At 30.9% G+C, this 16,960-nt stretch overlaps 2 protein-coding genes across 2 annotated transcripts; one reads left to right on the plus strand and one right to left on the minus strand.

Moving 5' to 3' along the window:
• Positions 1–4,322: 4,322 nt before the first annotated feature.
• Positions 4,323–6,958, minus strand: LOC108908526 (probable ATP-dependent RNA helicase DDX27). The gene is made up of 3 exons (XM_018712584.1): positions 6,727–6,958; positions 6,195–6,672; positions 4,323–6,122 (listed from the first exon to the last, which is right to left on the minus strand). Exons 1-3 carry the CDS (start codon positions 6,829–6,831, stop codon positions 4,498–4,500), a joined length of 2,208 nt encoding a protein of 735 aa, XP_018568100.1. The 5' UTR covers positions 6,832–6,958; the 3' UTR covers positions 4,323–4,497.
• Positions 6,959–8,338: 1,380 nt separating this feature from the next.
• LOC108908529 (GMP reductase 1-like) lies at positions 8,339–16,222 on the plus strand. Its single transcript, XM_018712587.1, has 6 exons — positions 8,339–8,425; positions 12,956–13,075; positions 13,249–13,506; positions 14,474–14,662; positions 14,726–14,909; positions 14,965–16,222. The coding sequence occupies exons 1-6, from the start codon at positions 8,339–8,341 to the stop codon at positions 15,162–15,164; spliced, it is 1,038 nt and encodes a 345-aa protein (XP_018568103.1). The 3' UTR covers positions 15,165–16,222.
• Positions 16,223–16,960: the final 738 nt, after the last annotated feature.

Genomic DNA, 16,960 nt, shown 5'->3' on the forward strand with positions numbered 1-16,960 from the left:
CAGTTTAAGGAGTATTTAAAGCGTTACGCCACTGTAACGGCCTAAAAAAAGCGTGTTTTTGACAATTTTTTTTTAATAGAAGGAAAGGTAATAGAAAAGATCTGTTTAAGTATGTTATTAGGCTTGTATTAAGTGTACAGAAAAATTTTTTCATTAAAAAATATTTCAAAATGGCGGCACTGGAGCCATTCTCCTGAAGCATGTTGCCGTCGAGGCGTTCCACGGCACGCATTAGAACTAGTGCAAATTTCAAGGTGGAACAAAAAAAAATTTCTCAACCCTTTCACTGCTCCAGACGAATTAATTTAATAGTTAAATTGGATCAGGCTGCTCAAACCATATACAGGGTGATTCACAACTTATCCAAAAAAATTTGGGAATAGATGCGGCATGAGAAATGGAGTCGATATCGTAAAAAAAATGTTGTAAAATCCTTAGTTTCCGAGAAGAAAATTATTGAAGTTATAGTACATTCAACCACTACATAGCTGGACAACTGTAGTCTCTAGCGTCATTCGCAATACGCGTGGAGAGCCACGTGGCTTCAGCGACTCCGAATACTGAAATCCGATTTTGCAATCGTCGTTGCGATAGTATTTACCTGTTATCTGTGGTGTTTACAATAGTTTTTTAGTAGTTAGTGTCAAAAATGGGTAGTTAGTGTCAAAAATGGTTTGCGTGTATAGCAACTCGGAGTTGATGGATATCGTTTTAATTTATGGTGAAGCATTTGTGTTATGGTGAAGCAAGACAACATTTGTGTTAGTTCGTAGAAACTGAGTAAGACGGACCCAAATGTGTTTACACGTTGGTGGATAAAATTTTTAACAATTGTTGTTGTAACATCGGGTATGTCAAATGATTTTATTATTTAAAAACACAAATTAATTTTATTAATTAATAAAAGCAAAAGCAGTTGAATTTGCCGATATAAAATAGGTGCGATAAAATTCTATTTACATATTTCTTTCCTTGCGAAAGTTTTTGTCCGTTTTTATCACACCGCCATGCCGGTCACATTGTGCGTCAGGTTTTACAGTGGACCAGTTTCCAGTGCCGTACAGAAGAGTATTTTTAAATCATTTTCGAACTGCCCTTTTTGATTTTTTCTTTACAAAACTGAATTTATAAGGGTCTCCTGTACATCCAGAATTTTTTTTTGGATAAGTTCTGAATCACCCTGTATATTTGCAATCATGCGCATTAGTGACTTGGTTGTGGCAATTGGTATGGGAATTTTTGCGGGGAAGCATATAACGATTGTGGCAATTATTTTTATAGAAGGAGGTACTGGTAATAATGCCAAGATTGTTAATTTTTTTTTCAGTTTCTATTTAGTACGACTGTTGATATATTGTAATTTATTTAAAATTAAATCTATCTAAAAATAAATATATTTTAAAATATCTAGAAAATTGACACAAAGAACTGAAAGGAATTTTAGCGAGGAGCGCTAACGGCAATGAGTTTGAGATTGAGGAGCGTAGTGATGGATGCTTTATAATAAAATATTAATAACTAAACTATTACAATTCTTTTGAAACCTTTAAACATATTTTAATTTAATTTAACACAACATAATGTAATAATATAAGTAGTCTAAGTAGTCTAACTGCTCCAGACGAGTATATTCGCACACGGTAAACTTTCGCGCACGGCACAGATATATGGCGCAACGAAAGGGTTAATCTACATGAGTATAGCTAGAGAAACATGTACGGGATTATAAAAATATTGTTTTTTTGTAAAATTGGCAGGGGTTTGAAGTAAAACGTTAAATTTTTGACGAAAAAAAGTGCAGTTATTTGTTTATAACAATTGTTTAAATTAACTTATCTAAAAATCCATATGTGTTTCTCTTCAAAATGTTGTTTTAAATATGTGGTTAAAATTTCAAAAGAAAATATTGAAAATTGTTGGAGTTAAGGTGCGTGCCGTTTTGAAAAAGCATATTTCAAGAAAAACGCTTTGAAAGTTTTAAAATGAGTTTTAGACATGAACGTGCACTGACGCTATACTAATGTACTTTTGTTTGAATTGTACACGCATACTCCCTAACGACATCTATGAGTGTATTAGAGAAGTTATAAATCAATGGTAAGAGGGTACGCGATACTTTCCGAACAAGTATGTTCATAGCGCAGTTAACCGTATGACGGACGCCCGACACACTTCAGGAAAAGCGCAAATTAAACAAAAAAAAAATGTTTTTCATGTATAAAACTTTTGTGCTAAATTTCAAATAAATATCTCTACAATCAACGAAGTTAACAATAAAAATCATTTTTTAAATTTTAATTTTGACACCCTGTATTTTGAAAATGGGGCTTCCAAATGAAAAGTGGCATAAGAAAAGTTCCATTATTTTTGTCCAAAGAATATGTGGTTAACGGGTTGATCTACTAATTTATACTTATAGTCCAATTAAATGGGCCTTTAAATCGCAGTTTTGGTCAACTTGACTGAACTTTTGATATGAGTTAGCTTAAAGATAATAATAGTAATAAGTGATAGTTATTTTTTTCAACCCCCGGTCAGGGGTGAAAAACAATAAAATGAAGGGTTTTTTCAAGATGACTCAAAAGGTATGAGCTAGAAAAAAGTTTCTCATAAAGGTTGTAGAGCACAAAATCATACATAAAATTGGTCTATTGACTTTTTCTTGTACTATTAAAATTAACAGCATTAGGGAGACTAGAAGTTAAGGGATGATTTCAAAAATTTAAAAAATCATAAGCAAAAAAATGAATATATTTATAATTTTTTTTTTTCATTCTAGTCTAAAAATTGTACACTACCTTTTCTGAGAAATAGATATATTTTTTAATTTTTAATAAGAAAGTTACAATTTCACAAAACGAATGTGATTTTTTATCTGTCGTAAAACTAAATTTCGNAACAAGAAATAAAATCTATAGATGCATTTTTCTACGAACTAATGCAGTCGATACTTTAGACCTAATTTACTCGAAAACGGTTCATTTTTGAGCTATGGAACAAGAGCCCATTTTTTGTTCAGAATCGATTGCAGATTCAGGAAAATGTAATCAAATTACATAAAACTAGGATATGCAAAAGTTATGAAGATATAATTTTGAGGACAAGTTGGCCTAGGCCGCCCCTGGCGCCAGATCAAAAAAGCACTATGTAGTTTTAATGACCTTTAATAAATGTACATTTCACCCAAAAATTACTTAAATCCTTGAAAGGGTTGTGCGGAAAATTGTTATTATTTTTTTCTAAACAACACCCTGTAACTCAGTGAAAGTGCATCGCAGAAAAATATTTTATAAGAATTTTAACCTTATTTTGGTGTGGTCTATCCCTGGTAAATTTTTGTACGTCGACACTGAGACACCCTGTATATACTGTCAACCGATACGTCAAATATTAAATTTCAAATCTCCAATATCAAATATCAATATCACATTTTAAATATTTATTTTGATAGATGCAAGTACCTATGGTAACGATAAGTAAAGGTATACAGGGTGTCCCGTTCATGTTTCAAAAAAACTTGTGTGCAAGTTCAGCGTGGGAAAATAATAGGGGTAGTTCATGTAAAGTTTTTTTTTATTTCCTTAATTATCTTTAAATCAGCTAAAGATAAAAATGTCAAAATTTGTACAGGAGTAAATATCATCTATACGTTAAGAATAATGTGCAAATGGTTTCTTTCTGAAAAGCAGTGTCGCCGATACAGATAATTGGGGTACAATCGAAAAAAAAATGTTAAAAGTCAAAATTTATTACATTTCTAAACGGTTCTGTAAACTCTAAAGGATACTACAAAAAAAAGGTATAGGTACTTGGGGAAATTCGGTAGCATGCACCATTTTCGAAAAAAATGAGGTTGCATTTTTTTTGCTCACATAAAGTGGCACAAGTACATTAACAAAATATTAGAATGAATCTTACCATTGAATGAGCTGAAGACATTTAGCTACCCATAGTATTTGCATCCAAGACTATGAAACAATTAAATTGTAAAACATTTTAAATAAAAAAAAAAATAAAATTTATTTTAAGTTTCAATTTTTCCTTCTATGCAACTTCATTTCTTTGTTTATTGAATTATCGTACACTTAAATGCTGTTAGACCCTGTGAAATCCCTCTAGTTATTTAAAAAGGGATCTTTTAGTAGAATTGAGGCATTTTACAATCAATAATTGATTTCAAATTTAATGCTTTTACTAAATTTCAATATATTATTTTATGAGTTTCTAACTTAGTAAATAATAAATGTATAACAAGAAAATACTACTCAAACAACTATTTTATATATTTAAAATATTTTTATAAAACTTTGAAAACAATATACATATTTATAAAATAAAATAACCGATCAAAAAATTTCCTCAAAGGAGTGAAACATGGGTATCTATTTAAAACTTTAAAACGATTAATGTATTTTTATTGGTTTATAAACATTTTCTTATAAAATATTTCATTTTCTTTCATTGTTGCACTAATATACATTTCTAATTTATTCCGAATTAACCTTTTTTCTTTTTTTGAGGTTTACCAAATACCTTTCCTCCTTTCTTTACATTTCCTTTTCTTGTATTTTTACCAGGTTTATTATTCCTGCCACTTTTCTTCAAATTTGCATCATACCTTAATTTCTTGGCATTTTTTTGAGACACATCTAAATCAAGAAAATTTGATTTTCTCTTTTTACTGTTGGAATTAATTTGAAAACTCTCTTCCCTGACTGTACTAATTTTCTTTTGTTTTTGTTTTTTTTTCGCTAATTTCGCTTGTAGCAGAGCCACCTTATTTATTTCATTTTGAATTCTATCTTCCGGTGTTTCCTTTGATCTGTCTTTTTTAGCTTTTGGTTTCTTTGCCCCTTTTTTCGTTACATTCTTATTTTCTCCGTTGGTTTGTTTTAATGACAATCGATGTTGTTCCTCCTTTCTTTGCTTTTTAGACTGGAACCAAGGTCGTTTTTCATCTAATTCTCCTTTTAGTAACTTTTCAGCTCTATTAGCTTGATTTTCGGCTTTGTTCAGCATTCGTTCTTCATATTCCTCTTGTAAAATTTGTGCTATTTGAGGCTCAATTTTTTCTAGTTTTGTTCTGTATTTCTCCAGAATATCTGGTGGTATCACCCGACCCTTTACAGGATTTTTCGCCCTTTTAATAACTTCCTTCACAATTTTTCGTTCCATCTCACCCGCCAAGCTTACAGATACTCCCGCACGACCTGCTCTAGCAGTTCTACCAACTCTGTGAATGTAATGTTCTATGGTAGCAGGCATCACAAAATTTACTACAGTTTGAACTCCAGAAATGTCCAAGCCACGAGCTGCCACATCAGTGGCCACAAGAATGTCAACATTTTTTGACTTAAACTTTTCCAAAGCTTCCAAACGTTGGGGCTGAGTTAAATTACCATGTAATTCCGCCACTTTCAACCCTAAAAGTCCTAATAAAATATGCAAACGGTGCGCTTGTTTCTTAGTCTGTACAAACACCATGCAGTGCTCACGAAAAGTTCGACATAACATAGAGGCGAGTATAGGTTCACGATCTACCTCTTTATCAGATCTAATACGAATAAATTCCTGCCTTAAATTAAAGGCAACATCCCTATTACTGTCTACAAATAACCTTACAGGCTTTGAAAGAGAAACTGCAGCCAGACTTTCGACTTCATCCGTCATTGTAGCGGAAAATAGCATGGTCTGTCTCTGTCTAGAACATTGCTTAATAATTTCTTTCATTTGCTCCGCGAAATATTCATCTAACATGCGGTCAGCTTCGTCCAGTATTAGAACCTCAATACACTCCAAGCTAAACGTAGGAGTACTTTTTAAGTGGTCAATCAACCGGCCTGGTGTTGCAATAACAATATCAGGATTTTTTCTAAGGATTGTCTCCTGCACCTTTAAATCTAACCCACCAACTGCTAGCCCTATTTGTATGTCAGTGAACTGACAAATTTGTTTAGTTACCTGGTAAACCTGTACTCCAAGTTCACGAGTCGGTACTAGAACTAGAACTCTAGTAACAGCCGTACCACCTGATGGTCTATATAAGAGACGTTCTATGGTTGGCAGCATATATGCCGCAGTTTTACCAGTACCTGTTGCAGCACAGCCACAAATATCTCTACCTAAAATAAATTACATTAACAGATTTTAAGCACATAAGTAATAAAGAGGGCATGAAATACTATTATTATTACCTAAAAGTGCAACGGGTATTGTAGCGGACTGAATTGGAGTTGGGTGAACAAATTTCATTTCTTGAATGGCTTTTAATAAAGGTCTTGATAAGTTCATTTGATAAAAATTTCCAGCTTCTTCAGTATTTGCCACAATTTCACTGAAAAATGACTCTGGTTCAGACTGTTTGTTACTCTTTTTCTTCTTCTTTTCTTTAATTTTATCATATTTCAATTCATCGTCTGATATAGAAATCTCTGAATCGCTATGATTTTCTTTGACATCGTTACTTTCATTGTCAGATTCGCCATCTTGGCTATTCAAATTGCTAGCTCTAATTTTTTTTATCTTGTCGTCTGTCTTATATTTAGCTTTCCGTTTAATATATTTTGTTAAATCGTTCCAAGAATCTGTATTATATTCCTCTACTGAGTTCATGAAATGAAAATCTTTATCAAAATCTGCTTTTTTCCTAGATTTCTGCTTAGAGGGCTGAAACTAACGAACATAAAAGAAATAATTGAGAAAATTCAGAGAAACATGATTTCTAACCTCAACTTCGACATCGGAAGTTTCCGAGAAATCCTCAACCTCCTCATCTTCGTCAATAGTCCGTATTATATCAGCAAATTTCTTATTTTCTTCTGTTGAAGCCATAGTTAAAAATATATGTATAAAATTTATTTCGACTTAATGTTAATCACATGGAGTCCATGGAGAAATGAAAAAATAAACAAACAGAACCACATAGAACATATACATATTACCATAACGTTAGATATGTGCCATAACCATAACAAAACATATATTACCATCATAGAACTACAGAACAGATGAACTACAAAACAAGAAATAACCTTCGAGCTACTGGACCATACTGGACGTAGCATGCCATTCTGAGTATATGCTCTCATTCTTCGATCCAACGACAGGAGGCCTGCGGGAGCCAATGAGCGCGAGCATTCATTTCCAACCAATCGCGTACGTGCTAGAATGAAACAGCATATACTGAGATACTGTCTGTCTCTGTCGTACGTTCAGCCACACTTTTCGCAATGGCATGATACCTCCAGTAGTATATGCTCGAAGGAAATAACCAATATGATCGTGCAGTGCACAAATTTTCCAACATTCAGCTAATCGAGGGTATAAAGCCGCAACTCAACCATTTTGGACTGCTTTCGTGTTGCTGAGTATAAGCTTTCTTTCGCGATTGAATATTGGTAAATATCTGACTTGTAGTTACTATTTCTATCTCTTTTGATCTTAGTTGTCATATGGTAGTTTAAATCTATTCACTCATTCATATTACACTTATTAGGGGTTTGCGAAAATTAACTATAATAGTGATCTATCGTCCTCTCTCTTTCTCTAAAACCATAAGAATGACAAAGATGAAGATAGTGATCTGAGCAGTTTAAGTGAATTTTCGAACACGCCTACTACAACATAAAACTTCATTCGCGAAAAAAAAACCTCATGTCAACATGTAAGATTCCCGAAACAGTGAAGCAGGTGAAGTACCGGCAGGATACAGTGAAGTAGTGGTACCTATAATTTTATTTCTGTATGTATACCTAAACACGTAAAAAACTCAAACAAATTAGTTTCATTTACGAATCTTCAAATTTTCCATTATGATTTGCAATTGAACCATAGACAAGGTGTTTAATTTAATTTTAAATAAAACAGTTTAATTCGAATTGCTACAAAATGAGGTTAATGTTTACTTTTGTAGGATTCTTACATAAGAAACCTTATCGCCCACTATTATTTCATATAAAAAAAATATTTTTCGACAATAAAAATAATATACCTACCACTGCTGAAGATTAGAGGTGCCCCCAAGAGTAACAAAACTTGCACGACTTTGTTTAGAGAACAATTGCTTTTTCTTCCATCTCGATGGTTGTGCGTGCTTCGCAAAAATCTGCCAAGCATGCGCGATGATCATACATCCCAAAATTTGTTTTGGTGGAACAATTATTTTAGCAAAAATATTAGCGGTGGGGATACTACTGTCAGTCAGCAGGTTGCAGTGGGTTGCAGTAGGTGTTCAGTACTGAATTGTCTGACAGTTAGTATAATTAGTTCGGCTTAGCAGTAAGCTGAGACTTATTTATAAATATAGTTTTAAAAATTGGTTATCCAATAAACATTTAAAATGCCTAATATAATTAATGAAATTAAATTAGATTTTAAAGATGTATTATTGAGGCCTAAAAGATCTACTCTCAGAAGCAGAGGTGATGTAAGTATTGATTTTGGTTTCTCTTTTTATATTATAAAAATATTGCTTGGGTAATTGTTATATTGTCTGAATTGCATTTTTTTTGTTACCTAACAAACCTTTTTTTGCACTTGGCACTATGCTGCAATAAATATAAATAACAGTATTTCTATTTAAAAATATTTTTGATAACATTTTAAAAATAATACATTGCTATTTTTATTAAAATTATGTATTTTATTTGATATATTTAACACCACAATAAAATTGTCCGTCTGATTATATTACTAAATAATTATGTAACTGGTTTTGTAAATATATTTTAGAAGTCTAATAAAACTGAAGTGTTTAACCCTGAACCACAATTATTCCCTTATCTTGGTTTTGAATAAAAAAAAAGAAAATATATATTTATTGCATTTTTTCTTATCATATTAAGCATGTTTTAACTTGACAAAATTTACTTTTAAAATCTCTAGGCCAATTTCAAATTCGGTGTACAGCTGCTAAAGACTATAAAGAACTACTAGCTTTAATTTAGTTATTTTATAACCGTCCAGTGCCGTAGAAATTATTTCATGCTTTAAACATATTCGCAAAATTTACTTACCTACTCTTCTTGACATTGTCTATGAATTTCTCCTTTTAAAAATATTTTTATTTTATTTTTTTGTTATATGTACCTATATACCTATTTTTTGTTATTTTAATGATCATTATTGCAAAATTGTTAACGTTGTACTTTAATTATCACTCAATTCTTTAATAAAAAAGTAGTCATTTTTATTGATTTATATAATTGTTTTGTAAATTCGGGACTGTAAATATTTGGATGACATGAAAATTCATTTACAATGTAAGTAACTTATACGTATTTTTTTATTAAAATTATTGCATATAAGAGAGTCATAGTTTTAATTAGAGAGATGTACCACAGCAGTATAAAATATGGAAGAAATGTACAAAAAATGTACAAATAGGTCGGAAAATGCTTAATTTCCGAAATACCGGTTATTCAAATTAAAATTCCTGAGAACACACTTTTTTAATATACTTAAAATGACTAAAGATAAACAAATTAAAATTTGATGATTTACTTTTTAACCTTTATAAAAAAAAAGATTATCATAGTTAGCTAGGAATCTTAGTTTGCCACATTTTTCTTAGGTGCAACTTTTTCACTTCCAGAACTTTAATTTTCTTACGTGGTGTTTTTTACCTAAAATTACCAATTAGCAGAAACAATTTAATTTGGTCATTTAAATGAACTAAATCTTATTACAATATTTTTTATTGGACAACAATTAAATAATAAGACCTTTTTGTGTAAAAAAATCAAAATGATTCTGGATAATAAATTGTCATTCTGTCATATAGATTATAAAAAGTGAAATACTTATGTCTTCTTTTGCTTATACAATTTCGGAACGCCTAAGAAAATAATACCTACCTGTACTACCTGCAGACAGGTAGGATTTTTGCTTGGGGTGGGTCCAGGGCTGCTACAACTCTGCAGGCCTCAAGAAAAAAAAAACGCAATCAACAACTTACCTACTGATACAATATTTCAAAACGTAAGCACAAAAAGTGGCGCATACAGCGATTTATCGATATGAAAAAGATGATATTATTGGATCTTTTTTTCTGGGGTGGGCACCGATCTTTCTGCTCCCCCTCCCCTAGCTATACCCATCCCTGCAGAGCTACAATAAAACTCAATACAGGTGGTGGATCATTTTTCATTATCTACTTCTGACGTCTCACCAACTGCAAAAAATACGAAATAAGTTAAATTAAAAACTTTTTTTGCTGCATTTTCATAAAAAATATATATATATTCGAGGGTACCTGCATGCAAAATATTTTGTCGAGTTGACCAGATTTATTATTCAAACCATGCAGAAAGTGGTTTATGCCAGTTTGCATTGCGACTTTAAACAGGACAAATTACTTAATCATCCCATTAAAATGTAATGAACGTGACAATTTAACAACAATTGTGAAACTGATGCTGGTTTTGTTTATTTAAGAATACAGATGTGTAAAATTATTAGTATAAATAAAAAACCGGATATAACTAGATTGCTTGAGAAATCATTACAAATTTTAATTAAGTAGGTATAGTAATGTCTACAATTCAAACAATGTGATAACATTTAATCCGGGAAGTAAATTAGTTAAAAAATATATATAGAGCCATATTTTTAACATGAGGTCGTGTCATGATAAAAATATTACTTCGTCAGTTACTCATAACTCATTATTTGTAATTTAGGGTATATTAATTATATAACTTATGCAAAATTATTGGGACGTCGTTATAAATATTTCTTTGATATCTTCATTGATAATATAATCAACTTTCTTCACAGTAACCAACTTAAATATTTGATATAATTCCATATATTAAAAAACTAAGTTTCACTTATTTATTATCAAATTGATATTTAGCGTGACAACGTAAAAAAATGATTACATGGTAAATTATTTGGATTGTTGCTTCATTAAGTAATATTGAAAAGTAATCAGTTTTTATTATACCTACTATCTAATATCTGGTTCTCAACATAAAATCTAATTTGAATAATTTTCATGCTCTCAGTAATAAAGAACATAGCATTTCAAAAATGATGGCTAAATATAGAATGGCATGATAAATCTTCATTAGAAACTAAAATATCTGCACTGTATAATAATTTATTTTAAGGAAATAATCATGTTTTACTTAATGCAAAATGTGAATACATTATACTGTAGAATTATTATTTATACTTATACCTACGCACATTCAGTATCAAATTTATATATTGTAAATTATTTGATTAGGTAGATACCTACTGAACTTGTTTCACAAGATAATTAAATATATAAATATTTGATGCATATATACTTTAGAGATTAGATACAGGGATGGTTATTAGATAAGTAGTAATGATGAGGTTCTTAATACACAGGGTGGTCCAAGATTTAATCGATAAATTTTACGATAGAACTAATTGTTTTAAACAAAAAATTTCATATGAATGCGTCGTAGTTCATTTTCGTTTTCGAATGTTGAAATTAGAAAAAAATATCACATTTTCTGAAATATCTGAGGATGTGTTTAACGTAGCCTATTTGAAACTTGGACCATTAGAAGTAAAAAATCGCTAAGATTTTCGACTCCACTGCTTGTGAGTATTTTAAAATCAATCTGGCACACTGTTTTGTGTCGAAAGTAACTCAAAAAAATAACTACCTATTCGTTTTACAAAAAGAGTTTATGGAAATTTTTTATTAAAAATACGATTTTAATTGCAATGTAATGTATCAAAAATTCAAAAATATATTGACAGATTTATTTTTGAATGGTATATACGGGGTGTTAATAAGTACCTGCAGGATCTTTAAGTGGCCATTCTTTGAGTGATTTTAAACCAAAAAAGTTTTATAAACAGGGGTCCGCAAATCGACAGTATTCGAGGCAAAAGGTGTCGAGATTAAATTAAAAAAAATGCATTTTAAAATTTTAATAAGAGATATTTTCTAAAAGATCTATTCCACGTCAATGATGGAAATGCATTTTTATGCATCTCAGAAAAATATTTTATTGAAAGTTCCAGGAACAATTTTTTTTGGATAAAAAAACCTCATCGACCACCGCTATAAAAAAAAAGAATAAAGAAAATATTATAGAATGTCAGCCCCTGTTTGGAAATTATTTAAAAACTAATAATTAACCCCTTTGGGCTCATATTCTTAGGAATTTTGTTTGTTTATCTCCAGATTCATTTTATTGTCATATTAGGAACACGCTGAATAATAATTACCATCTACGAATCGATGATTCTCCTATGATAGTCTAAAATCAAACTGTAAAACTGAAAATAATATACAGGTAAACCAAATTCATTTGAGCCCTAAGAGTAAGATGCACAGTGGCAACGTAGCAGAGTAGGAAACTATAAGTTACCTGCTGCTTGTATTTCCATCTCCTTCTTCATCATCTTTTTGATTTGTGTATTACAGGGTTCAAGTGAAATTTGTCCAGATGTACTTTAATTTAATTTTAAAATATATTTTTGCATTTTTTTTGTACCTGCTACTCCTGCACGAACGAATTTTTGTGGATTTAATATTGTTGATATACCACGACAGTTTTTATTTATTTTCTCTTGCTAAATACTTGAATATTTTGGAAAACTTACAAAAACTACAACATACGATAATTAGTTGTGATGTTTTGTTTATGTCGGAGAATAAAACTGAACATTTTTTAAAAGTTTGCAAAATTACAAATATTAAAACAAAAACGATTATTATCGAATGTTGGAACATTTGCAAGATATTGAAATAAAAACACATTTTTAATTACGTTTCCCTAATTAACAAATTTTTTTTTTAATTTGGACAAAAGACACTTCGAATTTCGAGCCCTGAGGAAGGTGTAAAATAACACTGAGATGTTGGTAATGATTTGAAATACAGTGTTTTTTTTACTTATTGATCTTTATCCCACTAAAACCTTGATTTGGATCCATTTTTAAGTCTGATAATAAATATCTTTTTCAGGTAAATCTTTATCGAAATATTACATTTAGGAACTCTAAGCAAACATACAATGGCGTTCCAGTGATGGCCTCAAATATGGACACTGTTGGCACATTTGAAATGGCCAAGGCTCTCTCTAAGGTTGGCATTTTTCAGAAATTAAATCAGATAATAGATAATGAAAGTATTTTAAATGTAGACAGTTACATTTTTCCTGTGATTCCCCCAATTCAAATAATCTAAGCCAACTTTTTTTAGTCGTGATACAATTTTGACGATGTACATTTTGGATATTACTTTTTTTTGCATTTTAGCATGGACTCTTCACATGTATGCACAAATATTACACAGTAGAAGACTGGAAGAAGTTTGCCGATGAAAATCCTGATTGTCTTAAAAATATAGCTGCCAGTTCTGGAATAACAGACGCTGACTTTATTAGATTATCCGACGTATTAAATGCTATCCAGGGAATAACTTTCATCTGCTTAGATGTTGCCAACGGTTATTCTCAGCATTTCATTGAGTATGTCAGAAAAGTTCGATCTGCGTTCCCCACACATACCATTATTGTAAGTAATTGGATTTTTTTATGTCTATTCTCATACAGGGTGGGTCGATACTTGTTTCCTTCAAAAAATACTTTTTCAAGAATATTTTTCAAATGCATAAAGTTGCAACATCGAAATTTTATTTTTTAAATATTCATTCAAAAGAAATTTTAAGGGTTTTTAAACGTATTACTTTGTAGTTGATGTAATGATTGTAATACAAAGAAAATGCCCGAAGTAAAAGTTATATTAAATAATTTTTTGTTTAATAAATGCTTGTTGGAATGCTGGGTTGTTAAATGCATGTTTGGAAGAGGATGAAATTTAATTAGATTAGAATACCACCAAATAATGAGCTCTCCATAACTGCGATAATACATTTTAACGATAAGCAATGAGTATACATTTTTTCCAGTAAATAAAGTGGAATTTCATAGATCATCCCCATTTCCAACAAAAAAGATATGGCAAAAAAAACAAATGACTCATCTTCTATACCTACCTCAAAAAAACCAAATTTCGCCAAAGTATCTTAAAAAATGATGGAATGTCTTAAAAAATTTAAATAAATAATGTTTTGGTGGCCTGAAACTTCTTTAGGAAGCAAAGATGTATTAAAAGAACTTAATGTACATCCATTTGAGATATTGTCTGTAATTCATTATTTGTGGCATATTTTTGATAACGAAAACAGAGTTTTTCAAAACCGTTAGTGGTTATTGTATAATTATGTAGAATTATTACCTACTTTTGCAGTGTGGGAGATTTTCTGGTTAGGCAAAACTAAATTATTAAAATCAATCCATTGGTTGGATCTTTTTGATGCATTTATTTAAACTTTTTCTTTCCAATGTAGCAGAAATACCCAATCAAATAGAGTAACTATACCGGTTTGTAAATTACCCTTAAAGCAAGGCTCATTCGCTTTCGGACAACCTGTATAAAATAAATGTACTTGATTATCTGTTTTCATTAAACTTTTTTGAAGGCGGGCAATGTGGTAACAGGGGAAATGGTTGAAGAATTGATTTTGTCCGGAGCTGACATCATTAAAGTAGGAATAGGGCCGGGGTCGGTTTGTACCACCCGCATGAAGACTGGTGTGGGGTACCCCCAACTTTCAGCTGTGATAGAATGTGCTGACGCAGCGCACGGTCTTCAAGGCCACATTATATCCGTAAGTAAAACTTAGTCGTCTCCATTTATTGAAAATTATTTTTTTAATAAATCTGGTTAATAGGACGGCGGATGTACTTGCCCTGGGGATGTAGCGAAGGCCTTCGGTGCTGGAGCAGACTTCGTAATGGCAGGGGGTATGTTCTCAGGACACGACCAGTGCGAAGGTGACATTATTGAAAAAAATGGGAAGAAATTTAAACTTTTTTACGGAATGTCCTCCAGTACCGCTATGGAGAAACATGCCGGTATGATTATAGGTTTCGTATAAATGACTTTCCTTATTTCTTCCACAAATTCTAGGTGGCGTTGCTGAATACAGATCCTCTGAAGGAAAAACCGTCGAGGTACCTTACAGGGGCGATGTAGAAGGTACGGTTCTCGACATACTAGGAGGTCTTCGTAGTGCCTGTACATATACAGGGGCGGCAAAATTGAAGGAATTGCCACGACGTGCAACGTTTGTGAGATGTACGCAGCAGCTTAATAATATTTATAGTTAATTTATTCAGAAGCTAGCGCATAAATAAGGTTTATTGCCTTGCTCTACCAAACATCCTGGATAGTATAAAAGTATTTTTAACTCGGTCCGATTGCTGGACAATTGGATGCTTTAGGTGTTAATGTTTCATTTTAGGAGTTTTTTAATGATAATTAGGTAATGACGCTATTACACGGGTATGCGTAGTCAATTGGCAGCATTTGTTAGTATTTTGTAGAAAATGTAGAGAAAAATTTTCAACGGCATCTCCAAAGTTACTCCAAACGACAAATCTAGAGATTAGATTTAGATATAACTATTTTTACAGTTGAATTAAAAGTGACGTTAATAATTGCTGCAGATATATCCGAGATATGAAAAACCGAGACGGAATTTAAAAAAACCATTTCTATTCAGAAAAGATGTAATATATGACACTATATGACATTAATTTGTAAAAAAAATAGGTACCTAATTTACAAACAAATTGAAACTTTGTTTCTGGTTAAAGTGATTTTTAGGGATATCCTCCATACACAGACAAATATATATATATATCTGCCACGTTTTAATAGGGGCATTGAAATTTAAAAGATATATCACATTTATTTAATAAATATCTCTCTTAATATGTTTGAACCTGGTCTAAGGGTGCAACTAATTACGGCCAACAATTTACTGAGTTGCCTACACAAATCCGAATATACTGGAAAGCATCGTCACTGAACATATCAGAAATTTAGGTAAGTGCATTTAAATCCCGTTATCTTTCGCTTCATTCTAAAAACGAACGTTTTTTCAGTAATTTTTTTTATTTGAAATAAGTTTACGACAAATAAAAAATAACTAAACATATTCAATTCTTTTTGAATATGAATTTTTTGTTGTTTTAAATAGTAATGAAAAGTTTGTGGAATAGTAACCCCCTAAAAAAATTAGAAATTGCTATGCCAATAATTTTTTTTATTGTTATTATTTATACAGAGTGGGTCATTAGTATGAGAGAGTAAAATAAAACCCTTGTTGTTCATAATACAGAAAAAAAAAATTTGGATAAAAGTTGTACAGAATCAAGAAACCTAAAAGACAAAATTAATTTGAAATACACAGGGCGATGAGTAAAAATGGGACACGCCAAATATTACATTTTTTAAATGGAAATGAATTCTATATATAGCAATATAAACAGTTTAACATTAAAGTACGGGGTTGCCAAGTTATGTAGAAAATCCTTCGAATTTTGGAAAAAACATACCTTCGAAGAAGTTGTATTATCTTTCAACTACTAACACTTAAAGCAAAAATATTTTACAAAGTTATAGGCAAATGTTAGGCAAAGACTCCTATATTAGCTAATATCGATATTTTATACAGGGCATTTTTTATAATCCGATAATTTTAAGAAAGCTCAAACTTGATTTTCTAAAATTTTTCAAATGGAACACTGTATTTTATTGTTATATTTTATTCACATATCAATACTTCAATTATTATTAAGTATATTCTACACCTAAAGTTGTTAGTCAACTTGTCAGTTCATAATTTATCATTCCATTTGAGTTAATTTTATTAGTTAATATTTATTTGTGGAATTCTATAAAATAATAATAAAGTTTTTTCAGAAATGTTGCTATATCTTAAAAATTGACAATTTTAGATATGGAACATGCTTAATAAAAGTTGCAGCGATATGTGAATAAAATAGAACGATAAAATACAGGGTGTTCCATTTGAAAAATTTAAGAAAATCAAGTTTAAACTTTCTAAAAATGATCGTATTATAGAAAATGCCCTGTATAAAATATCGATATTAGCTAA

This window comes from Anoplophora glabripennis, unplaced genomic scaffold (genome assembly GCF_000390285.2).
Source record: "Anoplophora glabripennis isolate ALB-LARVAE unplaced genomic scaffold, Agla_2.0 scaffold279, whole genome shotgun sequence".
NCBI lineage: Eukaryota > Metazoa > Arthropoda > Insecta > Coleoptera > Cerambycidae > Anoplophora > Anoplophora glabripennis.

What these genes read in the sequence shown, in the direction of transcription:
- LOC108908529 (XM_018712587.1), top strand. Translation starts at nt 8,339, where the DNA reads ATGCCTAATATAATTAATGAAATTAAATTAGATTTTAAAGATGTATTA. An exon ending in TGGCCAAGGCTCTCTCTAAG is followed by an intron (nt 13,076 to 13,248) that starts GTTGGCATTTTT and finishes TTTGCATTTTAG; the next exon opens with CATGGACTCTTCACATGTAT. An exon ending in TCCCCACACATACCATTATT is followed by an intron (nt 13,507 to 14,473) that starts GTAAGTAATTGG and finishes ACTTTTTTGAAG; the next exon opens with GCGGGCAATGTGGTAACAGG.
- LOC108908526 (XM_018712584.1), bottom strand. Translation starts at nt 6,831, where the DNA reads ATGGCTTCAACAGAAGAAAATAAGAAATTTGCTGATATAATACGGACT. An exon ending in CTTCCGATGTCGAAGTTGAG is followed by an intron (nt 6,673 to 6,726) that starts GTTAGAAATCAT and finishes TATGTTCGTTAG; the next exon opens with TTTCAGCCCTCTAAGCAGAA. An exon ending in AATACCCGTTGCACTTTTAG is followed by an intron (nt 6,123 to 6,194) that starts GTAATAATAATA and finishes AATTTATTTTAG; the next exon opens with GTAGAGATATTTGTGGCTGT.